Source organism: Falco biarmicus, chromosome 3 (assembly GCF_023638135.1).
Source record: "Falco biarmicus isolate bFalBia1 chromosome 3, bFalBia1.pri, whole genome shotgun sequence".
Classification (NCBI taxonomy): domain Eukaryota; kingdom Metazoa; phylum Chordata; class Aves; order Falconiformes; family Falconidae; genus Falco; species Falco biarmicus.
This window is the reverse complement of record NC_079290.1, coordinates 103,456,203-103,470,820: the sequence shown is the minus strand read 5'-3', so window position 1 is coordinate 103,470,820 and position 14,618 is coordinate 103,456,203. Positions and strand designations below refer to the sequence as shown.

The following is a 14,618-nucleotide window of genomic DNA, read 5'->3' as shown; positions in this document are numbered from 1 at the left end:
TGCCCTCCTGAGCCTCCAGTAACCCCTCGGCTGTGGGGCTTCTGCTGCATCGGTCCCTCTGATCCCCCTGGGGACTACTCCCTTCCCCCAGCCTATTTCCATGTTCTCCCCGACACAGGTACCAGCAGAGCACCCCACCCCTTCGCACCTCTTTTCCAGATAATTCTCCTTCTCCCTTTCCCTCCCCCTGCCGCTCTCTGTCCAGGTACCGTGGCCAGGATTATGGCTCTGTGTGTGGCCACGGGTACAGCCTTTAACTCGGCGAAGCCCAGTCATGCAGCCTTTATCTCAAAAACAGCCCTGTCATCTTCCAGGGCTGAACCATCCTCCTAGAGCCAGGTGTTTCAGAGAAAGAAGCTGCTGCTCATCTATCTCGTGTTACTGGAGAACTTGATGTAATTTTCTGCAGACACCTGATCAGGTCAGATCTAGTAATTCCACATCCAGCAAAGGCGGCTCCTGTTTGTGACCTGCTGAGTGCCAGCACTGGACACACAGAAACATGAATGGCACTCTGTGGCCACAGAAGTTAGTTTCTGTCATGCTGCGGTGACTGTGGGCGATGCCCAGTGCCAGAGGAACCACAGGTCAGACAGCTGGAGCTTTTGTAGTTTGTTTGCTTTCAGAAGAAGATGTGCGTAGCACTTTCATAAAGCTCTGCCCTGCTTTACCATTCTGTTTCCATATTCTGCTAACTCCTGTTCCACCCAGCCTTAAAGATAACATTACTAAAGTAGTGCAGGACCAAAGCTCACATCCTCTGAAATGGATGAGAACATTCCTACTGACTTCAGAACCAGTGCTAGGTCTCTGAGGAAAATCTGACCTTTTTTTTTTTTTTTAACAGGGCAGAATGCACTGTAAATTTAAGGTTCAGGCAAACTTGTTGAACAGTTCTGATTCCTTCTTGATCTTAAAGATCAACAAACTGTTCTGCTGTGATGACAAAACACATTTGAGGTAGTACTAGGGAGATGGATGCAGTAGTGTGTTACCCATGTTCTAAGAAGTAACCTCCACTGAGAAACATTTATTTCCCTGAGATAAATGATATATTTTAGCAGAATGGGATTAGATGCACTTTTTGAAGTTTAAATGCAAAATATTATTTAGCAAATATATTAACAATTAATAATTGTGAGAAAGTACACAAAAACTTATCCTTAAAATATATTTTTCTGACTGAAATCTAAATAAATGTAAATAATGATCTGATACTGTGCCTATATTGTGTACCAGCTGGGGAAAACATTTATGACTCAGTGTTAAACTGAGCTGTGGAACAAGATAAAGAAGTCTGTGGAGCAGCCTTCTGCACATTCCTGCGCCTTCCTCTGTCACGTAAGGGCAGTTGTTCTCATGGATGTAAGCAATTACCTACCATAAAACTTATCAGCAGATAGCACATGTGAACGCGTCCCCTGGTTCGCAACAGGCTGAGTGAGCTTGCTGCAGATGACACCTTGTTTGCTGCAGTTTGCTGAGACCAGAACTGTGCATGTACAAAGGAGCAAAGTGATCCTGCTGCACAGTGTCTCCCTCAGCCATGCACAGGAATGGAAAGGCGGTGGACAATTTTATCATAAACAAGCAGATACTAAATATGTCTGCACAGAGCTCTGTTCCTATGCAGGGTACAGGCTGTCAACAACAGCCTGTGCTTCACAGCAGTTCTGATACTGAGGGAGAAAATCAGTGCTCACTAATTCAACCTGAGATTGATCTAAATAGAAATCTTCCACACGTCTAGACATACCATGATGCTGCAGCACAACAAGCGTTCTTGTGTGCTGACAAGCGGTTTTGCTTTGTCTGGGATGAAGTGCTGTGGTACATCTGCTATCCAATCTGGCTATTCAACTGAGTAGTAAAATGAGTACTACTCTTGTTATTAGTAACTACTGCTAGTTACTCACAGAGACAACCCATGGTGCACAGCTGCCAACTCTCCAGCAGCAAATGTCATCTAAATCCAATCAGGCAGTGGAGAAAAGGAGGTTTTGTTTCTTGTCCAATCTGTCCCTCCAGGGCTGGAGAAAGACAGATTGATTCAATCAGAGAGTGCATGCACTCCACCAGCTCAAAGCATGATGTCAGTTAAGAAAATAAAAGTTAGACAGGAAGTAATTAAAATAGTGACTCTTGATGTAACAGCAAAGCTGAAAATGTTTGTGGGTGCCTGTTGCTAAAGCCACTGATCAGCCTTCCTGAAGTCTTGAGAGTGGGTAAAGAATCCATAGCCCCAAATACTGGAAGTTGGCAGGAGTTACAAAATATCAATCAGATTTCTGAAAAACTCAGTTTTTAGACTTCTGCTGTTCTTAACATCCCAGAATAGAATAGCCCAATAACTATATGCTCCATCAGTGTAATCTGACAGGGCACAGAGAAGTAATCATAGAATCATAGAATCATTTAGGTTGAAGAAGACCTTTGGTGTTATCAAGTCCAACCATTAACATAAAACTACCCAGGCCACCACTAAACCCTGTCCCCAAGCACCACATCTACGCTCTCTGAAACGCCCCCAGTGCGGGTGCCCCCTCCCCGGGCAGCCTGTGCCGGTGCCTGACCACCCTTCCAGGGAAGAAATGTCCCCTCACCCCCACCCTAACCCTGCCCTGGCGCAGCTCGAGGCCGTTCCCTCTGCTCCTGTCGCTCCTTCCCTGGGAGCAGAGACCGACCCCCTGCCCACAGCCCCCTGTCAGGCAGCTGTAGGGAGCCATCAGGGCCCCCCCGAGCCCCCTCCTCTCCAGGCTGCCTCCCCCCTCAGCCTGTGCCCCAGCCCCTTCCCCAGCCCCTGCCCGGCTCTGGACACGCTCCAGCCCCTCAGCGTCCCTCTGGCAGCGAGGGGCCCAGAGCTGAGCCCAGGGCTCCAGGGGCGGCCCCGACAGGGCCCGGCGCGGGGGGACGGTCACTGCCCCGGCCCTGCTGGCCACGCCGTTTCAGACACCAGCCAGGGCGCCGCTGGCCTCCTTGGCCACCTGGGCACGCTGGGGGCTCTGACCAGCCCCCCAGGCCCTTTCCCACTCGGGAGCTCCCCAGCCCCCTGTCCCTCGCCTGTACCTTTGTATTCAGAGCAATTGTTGGTGCCGTCAGACACAGATCTGCTACATGCCCATGACAGTTCTAAAGAACTGTCACCCTTTGATTGCTTGAATACTGGTGCGAATACTACAATAGCAGGTTGCTTCAAAATTCCACTTTCAGAAGGCAGTGAAACTATTACTATGGCATTATAAATATGCTTAAACTCATAAAGTGAAAGAATCGTTGAAGTTGACTGACCACTGGAGATACTCTAGTCAACCCCCCTGCTCAAAGTAGGGTCAATTGGAGCCAGCTCCTCAGGGGTCTGGGGCTGCAAGCTACTGTTTGCCTTGTTCCACCCTCTCAGGATGCTGAGATCGTATCATGAACATCTTCTTACGATCACTACAGCAAGGCCTGCCCTCAGTTTTCACATCTCCCACTTCTTCCCTGATTCTAAGTACGGGGCCCAGCATCCCTGCCTCAGCTCCAGGGTCACCTCCAGTTCCCACTGGAACTAGCACTCTAGTTAGCTAGCACTAATTAGGCTAGCACTAATGCACTCCTGAGGTCTCCTGGACTGCTTGTGCCCTGCTGTGCTGCTCTTGGAAGGCTTCTACATTCTTGGTAAATTTTTTGCAGTGTTTAGAGGGCAAGTTGTTGCTGGGGGGTGTGTGTGTATGTTTAGTTGAAGGTCTTTTTACAGAGAAGCATTCCTGCAAGTTTGGAAATCTTGTCTTTTTCTGTGGAGGGCATCTTTAGCAATTTGCCTTTTCTTTTCGCACTCGTGCGTATGAAAATCAGAGTCCTGTTTCTCCTTCTGACCTTGCAGCCCCCGACGCTTTCCTCTGTACTTGCTATATTCCTTCCACACCTGGTTCATACTCTGTTTATGAGGCCTTTTGAGCAGTTTGGTTACCCTTGAAAGGTGTAATTTCAAGACCAATTCCCTTTTCTTGTGCTAATCCTTTGGGGATGTACCAGATCCATAAGCTCGTTCTTCTTTACCACCATGCACACCTACACCTGTGTGGCACACGGTGGTTCCTTGTTACGGAATTGGGTGAGTCACTGCAACTGTCCAAACCTGAATCCAGGCCAAGCCATGAGGCTTTCCCGGGCCGAGCAGCTGTTGACAGCTTGGTTACCTGTGCCGCCCCGCTGCAGTTGGATCAGTAAATCTCCCCGCTTCTGCCCCCCGCCCGTTTCTGAGAGCAGGGGGGCAGCAGCTGCTGCACTCTGTGGTGTCAGGCGTGCTGTGCTGCTGTGGCCTGAAGGAGCGGGTGTGCTTTAAACACAGACTGCTGTCATCGAAGGTGAACAGGTCACTGAGTAGAAGTACACGTTAAAGGGCCTTGGGTTTATGTACAAAAAGCCATGCGCACAGAAATGTATCTGGAAGGTTCTCTAGGCAAGCAGCTAACAACACGTAAGACAACAGTCCAATACTAGATCCGAAAACCTGGAAAATGGCTTGTACGGAAGCCCCAACATTGTTGCTGGTGAGCCTGAGAGCACCCTCTCGGGACAAAGCTTACCCGAGCAGGTGAGATGCGTAAGAGACGGCTACTGCCTGCTGCTTGCGCCGTGCCCGCGTGCCGAGCGCCGCCTCCGGGGCGGCCACGCCCCTGCGCTTTGCCCAGCAGAGGGCGGCGGGACCGGGCGCGGGCACGGAGCGGGGCGTGGTCTGGGGCCGGGAGCGCGGGGGCGGGGGCGGGGCCGGGGGGCGGGGCCGGGGGCGAGGGCGGGGGCGAGGGCGGGGGCGGGGCCGAGGGCGGGGCCGAGGGCAGGGGGGCGGGGCCGGAGGCGGGGGCGGGGGGGCGGGACCTGAGGGCGGGCCGTGCGCAGATCCCTGCGCCCTGCCGCTCCGTGCGCGTCCGCACTGGGAGTTGCTGTCGGCGTTCCTTCGGGGGCGGGCGATGCGCGGCCCGGCCCCGGCGCAGCCTGGCTCCCGCAGCACGGCGCTGGCCGGCGGGCCCGTTGCGGCGGGAGCGGGGCGGGCGCGGCGTGTCCCGTCCCGCCCCGCCCGCAGCGCTGGGGCCGGGCTCGGCCCTAGCACTCGGCACAGCTGCGGCCCTGTTGGCGGGTTTCCCTCTCTTTTCTTTTCGCAGTGCTTGATTCACTCTGTGCAACCTAAATGATTCTATGACTTGCAGATGTGGAAATCTTCCTCTGCTTTATGTTATTGCTGTAAATATTTCTTGTTAACTGCAAAACAGATAGACTTTGGCAGCAGGGAAAAAAATTTGTTACTGCACCTCACAACAGCATCCAGTGTGAAGTAACGTTCCATTACGGTTGCCGGCCGTCTCTGAATGCCGAGCGAACGGCAGGGGCTTGCGCCGGGCCGAGTCAGGGGCGACTGGGGCCGCTCGCAGCCGACACAGCGGTGTCTGACACTGGCCGATCCGAGCCTGGTCTGGCTCAGACAGCCTTCGTAGGACGTTGCTTTTTATCCCGCTGCCTTACCGGACCGTGCCAGGGGGCTGCCCGCGGCGCGGTGGTGGCACCAGGGCTCTTCGCAGCGGGCCGAGCCGGCTGCCACGGGGCAGAGGCGTGCCACAAGCACGGGCAGGATTGTGGACAGCAACTCCGGTAAGAGTGTCTGAAGAGGGATGGGGGAAACACTAGGTGAACTTCAGTTATGAATTTAAAAGAAAGGGAAAGCAGTAATTTCATTCAAAGGCAGCACCCACTGCGTGCCCATCCCCAGCCCTGCCTCGGCTGCATTAAAACCAGTCGCCATGACTTTGCCTACAGAGGTGTTGGCTTCTTACGTTCAACACCTGCTTGCGCATGCTGTTCCGGCTTTTCTATGTACCTATTAAGGTTCGTTAGGTTGAAGCTGAATTTGGCTAAATGTGGCAGCTGATGTACCTGAATAATTGCTTTAAAAGGCATTTCTAGCTAAAAACACGATGGATGGAATGAGTGTGACAATCCTTAAAATATCAGCTGAACAAATATTATGGCTAAAAATTGAGTAGCTGGGGCCAAATACGACAGTCCTTTATGTGCAGCTTCAGTCTTTACATTCATGTAGTTGAGACAGTCCAGTTCAACCACCTTCCCACAGCATGGAAGAGAACAGCAGTGTCTTTATTTTGCAGTAGTGCAACACAGGTTGGTCTTGCCACACAGTGCTAATAATTTTCTTTTGCTCCAAGGAATTGACATCAATATTTCTTTCCTTTTTTTCAGACATGGGCCTTTGGAACTGTATGTTTTAAAAGAGGTCTAAGATGGGTAATTCTGTCTGTCAGGGGTGACAGCCTTGCCTTTGAATTCTGCCTCTAATACATTTTCTAGTGGTGAAACCAAGGATAAATGTACACTGTTGAAACCAGTGTTCTCGCCGGTAATCCTGTAGCCTTTGACTCTATTGTGGTAGGTTCTCTAAACCCTATATGCTAGTATACTTTATACCACCTTCGAGGTTAGGTTGTGTGGAAGTGCAGTGTACTGGCTAGAAATGGGGGCTGTTCAGTGTTGTGTATAAGCTCTGTTAGACAACAGAGATACGAAGACTCTACTCTAGGTGCCAGATCTCAGGTTTATAATTACTGTTTGTAAGTTACCACTGAGCAGTTTTGTTTAATGCTGTCTGGGGACACCTCAAGGAACTTCCCTGATGCAGAGATGTCATCATAAGGAAGGACCTTGAGAATACTAGCAGTGGATGGCAGGATGCGGAGGTACAAAGAAGAACCTCACCCCTCACCAGCGCAGATACTATGTCTGGAAGGGTATTTACACCTGCTGTGGTAAAAGGGGGAAAAGTGAAGTATAAGACACAAATTCTATCTGTTCTTAGTGAGGTTTCACGACTTTGCCTCATCTGTGCTGTTCTACCACAGGACCTCTGTTTTCCTCACCACTTTATCTGATGGACTTAATCCGAGACCTGTGGCAGGCTGGTGTGTGAGGTAGATGTAGAAAGGAACTGCACAACGGTGGTTCCAAATACAGCCTCTTTTTTTACCCAGGAACTGAAGATTTTCAGCAAAGAAGAATGTAGAAAGGGGTTAGGATGCATTTGATGAAGAAAGTGATTTAAAAATCTGACTTGCTTGGATCACTGAGATCTTTTTTCATGTCTGCTGAGAAAGCCAGCAGTTACTTAGCGGTGAGCTGGAGTTTGAGTTAAGGTAGTTTTACATGATGTAGCTACATTAAGACATACCCTAGCACTTAGTTTGCTTCTGCATAACATAAATATTCTCAAAAGGGTGAAAATGTACACGAATAAGAAGAATTGAGACTTTTACATAAAATTAGAAACTATAAGTTTCGTAAGGTTAGAGGAGTTGCAAAGGGAGGAAAGCCTTTAGATCTGTGTGGAGCTCTGTGTAGACTGAGATCTGAATCACTCACAGTTAAAAATAGTATCTTTTGCTTGTTTTTACTTCTTAGAAGGAGAAAATTGGTAGTTCTGTGTCTGGTATGCTGCTAGAGCATGTCTTCCCAAGGTTCTAGTTAAAATTGGTTGTAGATACTTAGCTGTTGTTACTGCTCCTTCATTGCCAGGAAGGAGTTGTCTCTCTGGGCATATTTGGCGGAGATACTTAATTCTGAGTGTTTGCCAAAGCAAAAATGCTCTCATTTCAAAACTGAATTTTGGTCGCTGAATAGTATTTGTTATGTACACAGTGCAACTAAGGAGATAAATCTGAGAATAAGGGCATAAATAAAATCTAAGATCTGTTGTAGAAGCAGGTAATTGCAAGGGCTAAATTAAATAAATTTTAATTTTTATCCTGTATTTGTGAAACTGTCATGCTGTTTGTAGAGAACTCTTGCTGTCTTTGAGGGCAAAGGATCTCCATTTATTTGAGAAAACAAAAGGTTACTCAGTCTTCACTGAACCCACTCTGCAAGCACATTCAGCACTTCTTGTAGTTTATGGACAGCTGAAGTAAAATACATGTTGCAGGAACTACTTGTTGCCACTCAATTTCACCAAACATTTACATGTGCCTTTCTTTAGTATATGAGTAATGTCAGTTAGTCAAAGGACAAAGTATGACACATGTATTTGGCTAGATGTGTTTAAGCACTAACTAGACTGGGCCTAAAGTATTAGAAGTATGTTACTGTTGTTGTAACTGCATTACAGGTTTTAAGATCTTTCTGAAATCATTAAAATCAAATGGGCTGTGCACCTCAAGAATAAATGATGTGTTTTTTGTTGCACACTTTACAGAACGAGGCTCAAAAGGACATCTTGACCTCACGGAGTTAATAGGAGTTCCTCTTCCTCCATCTGTCTACTTTGTCACTGGCTACGGAGGGTTTCCAGCATACAGCTTTGGTCCAGATGCTAACATCGGTCGACTGACAAGCGCTATAGTACCAATGCCTTTCTATAGAGATTTCGCTATCGTAGTTACGGTGAAACCAAACAGTGATCGTGGAGGAGTGCTATTTGCAATAACAGATGCCTTCCAGAAAACTATTTACCTGGGAATGAGACTTTCACCGGTTGATGACAGCACCCAGAGAATAATTATGTACTACACGGAGCCTGGTTCCCATGTGTCCCGAGAGGCTGCTTCATTTAAAGTGCCAGTGATGACCAACAGGTGGAATAGGTTTACAGTGACTGTTCAGGGAAATGATGTTGCTTTGTTCATGGACTGTGAGGAGTATCAAAGAGTTCAGTTTCAAAGGTCAGCTCAACCCTTAGTATTTGAATCTGGCTCTGGGATATTTGTTGGTAATGCAGGAGCTACAGGACTGGAAAAGTTCACAGTAAGTCCTGTCTGATAAATTCACGTGCCTCAGTGTTTTATGCATGTATGCTCTACCCAAGAAAGTCTGCTTAAAATGATTATATCTCAAATGAGGTTACAAATTACATAGTTTGTATTTTTCATATCTGGCTAGGATTCAGGCAGTGCAGATACATAAACTCTGGCTTCAAACGCAATCCTCAGAAGTTTATTAATGGTCCAGATATTAAACTCAGTGCTCAGTCTGAATACTAAAAAATTCAAGGTAAATATATCACGTAAACTCATATGGCCTTTTAACGAAGGGCACACTTCAGAGTATCCATTTGCTGAACTTCTGAGAATAATACCTTCATAGGAAGTACAATTTTAAACCCTTATTAGCTAGGTGTGTTTACTTCGCATTCAACATCAGGAAGAGAATGATCTCATTAAAGATAAAGAAGTTGGAAGATATTACTTAAGCTTATCAGCTACTTCAGAGAAATAGAATGGGCTGAAACCACTACCACAAGGCTCCCAAGCCTTCTTAGCTGAGTGCAAGCATCTTTCTTGCTGGCTGGAATTCTCAGCCACTGAGCTTTAAGATGAGAATGTGGAAGCTATCAATACATGTGAGATTGAATCATTGTCAAATTGGAAGCGAAACATCACTTTTTATGTCTTGTTCTTGTACTTCAAAACTTGTACAATATTTTGTGAGATTAATATCTCTTCCCCTAAATTAGTAAAGCAGCAGCACAAAACTGAGTGGATCCTTTGCTTTAGGGGAAAAAAAGATGTTCTTTCCAAAGTTCAGGTGTACTGGCAAGTTGTGAGCTCCATCTGGTAAGCAACAAGGATGATGTACTTGTATCATTTATCTGACTAGTCTAAGCACCTAGAATTACAGGAGTATATCGATTACTAGCAAATAGGGGTGGAAAGGGAATGTAGGAAAACAGCCTGTTGGTGCTACCTTTCTTAGATGGAATGACTCAATTTATGAGTCTGATTGCCTGATTAGTAATTAAGAATGAGAAACATTCAAGAAAATGAGACTACTTTGGTACCCCACCTGGAAAACACATGTAAAGATCAGTTGCTGAGATTAGCACCAATCAATCTGTAAAGATGGTGACAGGAATGCATGGTGGGTTACACTCTAAGGCATTGCTGCTGTGACAGGCTGTTCTGTATGCTGTATCGAGTACACACATTTCAGCCAGTATTCTGGTGGCTTCAGTACTACTGATTGTGACATGCACTGTACATCTTAGGCCTTTATTTCTTCATGTGTCCTATGTCACAATTGCTTTTGGGTAGCAAAACTAAATGGTTGATTCCTCCTCAAGCTCTGTTTGTATGACAAGAACTGTTTAGACTGATTGCTCACAATAGAAACGAGTCACAGCTGATGGTGCAAATGACCCTGGATGTGTGTCAGCTGCTGGTTTGCTCTGGCTAATGGGAATTTGTGAGTCTAAGGCTCTGGTTGCCAGATATGAAAGGACATAGCTATCATCAGATTTTATGGAAACAAAAGGAAATTCTAGCCCTGGTGCTTGTAAAGAAAAGTAGAAAAAAGACAACAACCAAGTATAGCTAAACCAGTGATGATGCCAGATTCTGCAAACCAGCTTTAGCAGGGAAGGCAGCAGCAGGCAGAGCCCTGGAGGGGGAACACAGTACCTCACACCCACTGTCCCTGCCATGGCAGGCTTGGCCATGCCTGTTCCCTGGTTGGAGTAATTGACTAGCAGCAACACCTGGGACACATTAAAGCTCTCCATTTTACTTCTTTCACCAGCCAGGGATACAGATTAGAGCAAGAGGAGAAAAATGTGTTCTCCAAATGTGATTCACTCATACTGTGAAAACAAAGCATCACTTCTGAGAGATGGCTTAAATGTCTGGTTGTGCCTCCATTCATGTAGAAATTTTCAGTGAGCTGTTCAGTTAGTCTGGTGCCATTCAGTATCTGAGTTGCTCATTATTAAGTTTTGAGATGAACAGGATGAATAGATGAAGAACAGGATGGTTCAGTTCACAGAGCTATTTCAGATTGCCTGCAAACTCAGGAAGCACCAACTGCATGAGTTTTGTGGTTTTTGAAGGTACAGAAATTAGAGGAGCATTAAGGATAGAATCTTAGGTTTTGTTCCTTTCTGAAATTTTCTAGAAGCCACCAGAAGTACTGCTTAAAAAGTACTTTCTTGCTTATAATTCCCCAATACTTCTAGGGTGGGGAGAGAGGATGGCTGCAGAGAGGAAAGAGCCAGCGTACAGACATAGCAGTGCATACGAACGGTAGCTGCTCCTCCTCTGGAGTTTGCAGGTTTTGGTGCCATTAAGTAACAGCAAAGCATACTGCTTTTCTCATCTCAACAGTTGTTGCAGTTTGCCTTACCAAGGCTCAGGCTTTCTATACCCCTGTGTGAGCAGATCTGCTGTGTGCCTGTGGTCGTACTTGGCAGACAGAGCACAACCCAGATGCCCTTGCATGGTGTGAACATTTTAGCTCCCCGAAGAGAAGTCACTGGACTGAGAAGTATTCTGTGTCTGTCTAGAGATAAAGACTAAATCTGCCAGCTTCTTCAGGCTCTTCTCTAAAGAAAATACAAAAGCACAGCAACAACAACAAAAAATGCAGCCAGCAAAACAGGAAGGGGCAGCTCATGTATGTTGGGTGAGATGGCTCTAGATCTGAATACCTGTCATTCTGCCTACGTGTGCATCATGCCTAACTGAGGCTTCATAACAAGGAAGCATCCTCCAACGTTTCTTAAAACACTTTGAATCTTTGTAATCTAAGAAATAAGACTTGAACTTTTAAAATGAAATTGTAGCTGCTCCTTCAGCATGTCTGACTGAGAAATACAGTTTGTAACTCTGAAAAAAGGACTGTTTGTTATCAGAAAATCCATCTCCTTTCTGTTTTGAAAAGGTTTAAGCTGTTCTCTGCCTGACCTACTTCATCAGTTATGGGTATTTCCTTCCCATCCTTTGTCTCCCTTTTTACGGTTTCACACATACCATTTTTGCAGCTGCAATGCACTTCTTCACTAGAAAAAGCAGACTACTTCACAGACTCTAGGACATGAACTCGGACTAGGTCCTTCGGCTGGGACTCTGACAGTATAGTGTGGCAATTGTACTGTCACTGGGACACGAGAGTCATTGTGTTCTGGCAGCTTTGATTTTTTCTACATTTTGCAAAAGGAAAACATAAGGACATATTTACATTTTCCAACCTGGTTTATTATCATAGAATGTTATGCTTCAGATCATTTTCCAAGCAAATCAGAAAAGTCTGGGCTTTTTTTGTTGATTTGTTTAATCCCCACCCCTCCACCTACCCCTTCACACACATGCTACTTAAAATATTACTTCCTTAAACTGTTTTTATTATTTCATGTAGGGCTCAATTCAACATCTGACAATCAAATCTGACCCAAGGGCTACTGAAGATCATTGTGAAGATGATGATCCATATGTGAGTATTCTTATAATTACTTCTTTATCTACCCTCAGTGCCTCAGAGATTTCAAAGTCATTTGCCATTAGACATTTTTCATAAGGCTAAATGTCTGTCATTTTGGGAAAATAGTATCATACTTAAAACTATCTGCGTGTGAACCTTTTTTTTTGACTACACAGCCCATAAACCAATGATTTTTCAAAAAGTATAATTTTCTCTTGTCTATAACACCTTTCAGAAAAGGAACTATGCCTTTTATTTTTCTGAAGGGTCATTTTCATGAAATGCTGTAAGTACTGAAATAAGTTAACGCCATAATGACGCTGAGGCTTCATCAACTGGAAAAAAAAGGCTTTTTTCATTAAAGTAGCCAATTCCTTGGAGACCACGCTTTTTTCCCCTGACTTTTATGAACTTGCTATCATGCTTTTGCACAGGCTTCAGGGGACATCAGTGGTAATGGCAGCATTCAAGAACACGAAAGTATTTCTAAGACACAGGAAGTCCTTGCGCCTTCTCATCTTCCCATAAGGGTAAAGGTATTTGATTTATTTGCTTTACATTTCTGGTTTAATAGTACTTTTTTAGATAGTGAGGTATGGATTTTGTCACTAGTTTTTCACATGTGGCAGCTTCCAAAGTGGGAACAACATGCACCCATCCATAAGAGTGACTGCACTGTGCCAGACCAAAAGGCTGGTGTATTTGACAACAATCAGCAATCACTGCTTTGGGAAGAGTGTAATAACAGATCAGGAGCGTAGATATGACACTTACTAGGAATACTCTTTTACTCTGCAACAATTTCCATCTCAGGAAATGCTTGAGCCAAGACTGTATCTGTTTGTGTTTGGTGGACCTCAGCTGAGTTTTTCAGCCTTGAATTTCTTGCTTTGTTTTTTTAACCCATGGGAATTTTACCATCCTCACCTTCGTGCTGCAGCGTTCCTTAGCTTATTTAATGACATGTTTTGTGAAGGACTTTCACCTTTTGCTTGCCCTTCTGAACATGCTAGCTGCAGCTCTCATTTGGTGGTTACTGTGCTGGAAGACAGAGTAAATGATTGTTCCTTGCCATACTGTTTGCAGTTTTAGAGATTCCTATCACATTGTGTTCCCCTGCCCTTTTTGTGTGTGGCTGACATGTTCCTGTCCATTCCTCACAATGAAGTTTTCCATGCAGCTTATATCAAGCATTTTTCTTTTATCCAAGTTCTCACTGATTCCTTTAGAGAAAACCAGTAGCTTTTTGAGAAATGACTTTACAGAAACCATGCTCACATTTACCTCATAGAGCACATACTTCAGCTCTTTCATTGTTGAATCCTTCAGAACTTGTGGGTGAATACTGTTTGGTTCTGATGACTTGTTGCCATTCACTTAGTGTGTTTCCTACCCTTTTCTTACAAACACTTGCAGGTTTAGACATATTCTCTGCTGAGTTTCCCAAGAATACTCTTTTGCAGGAATTTTAACTCTGCCATGGTCAACATGAACGCAAAAAACTTTTTTTTCTGCTATGGCTTAAAATTCTTTGAGCACTCTTTTTACAGCTTCATCGTGTATTGACCTGGCTTCCTGCTCCTGATGTGTTTGAAAAGAGATTTATTATTAATATTCATGCCTTCTACATATATCTCATTAATATCTTTTTGGCCTGCCTTCTGCTTTTCACAGAATAGCAGACTCAAAGCAAAGTCAAGTACAGAAGGTTGCTCAGTGCAGTGAGTTTTGGGTCACCTCAGGGGTGGAGACTCCACTGCTTACAGTTGACTTGAATTCTGTAACTAAGCTAGAATCAACACCCAAAGGAAAAATATAACTGAAAAAGTATTACAGAATATAATTTATTATTTGGTAATGATGGAGTTGTGGTTGTCACAAACAAAGAGGCAAGGTATACTTCTTCCTGATGTGCCTCTCAAAAGACACAGTTGCTCATCAATGACTATAGCATTGCAAACATTTTTCAATTCAGCTTTAATACTTTCACTTACTTTATTTGAATTTCTCCACAAATTATTATCTGATTTGATGTTATTTTAGTTTTCTCTTTAAAACGTTTTTAAGATTATCTGAGAAACTGAATCATGCTTTAAGTACACAAATCATTTTCTCTGAAGGCCTGCCCCACAATGTTAATAAAGCAAATATGTATGTACGACAGATTATCACCCTTAGAAAATGAGAAAGAAGCAAGCCTCTTCATAGCTCTTTTTTGTTCTACAGACACTCTTTTGGTGGCAGATTATCAATTTCTTGGACTGTGTAGAAGCAGTCTTCACTGAATCTGTGTGCAGTCCCAGTTACTACTACAGTAACTCTTTGTATGAGCCAGTCACAGAATGGATGATGATACAAGGTTTCTGAGAAAGCTAACCATAAGCCTGAAAGGC

At 45.0% G+C, this 14,618-nt stretch overlaps 1 protein-coding gene across 5 annotated transcripts in view; it reads left to right on the top strand.

The window, feature by feature from the left end:
• The window catches only part of LOC130146301 (collagen alpha-1(XV) chain-like), a 129,506-nt gene that overhangs the window by 23,052 nt on the left and 91,836 nt on the right, over positions 1-14,618 (top strand). For 3 of the 5 annotated variants that reach the window (XM_056332325.1, XM_056332324.1, XM_056332321.1), the window contains exons 3-5: positions 8,234-8,781; positions 12,163-12,237; positions 12,660-12,761. In XM_056332325.1, coding sequence (XP_056188300.1) covers positions 8,234-8,781; positions 12,163-12,237; positions 12,660-12,761 — 725 coding nt within the window. The remainder of the gene's footprint in view (positions 1-8,233; positions 8,782-12,162; positions 12,238-12,659; positions 12,762-14,618) is intronic. The other 2 variants (XM_056332326.1, XM_056332323.1) reach the window with 1 other exon arrangement.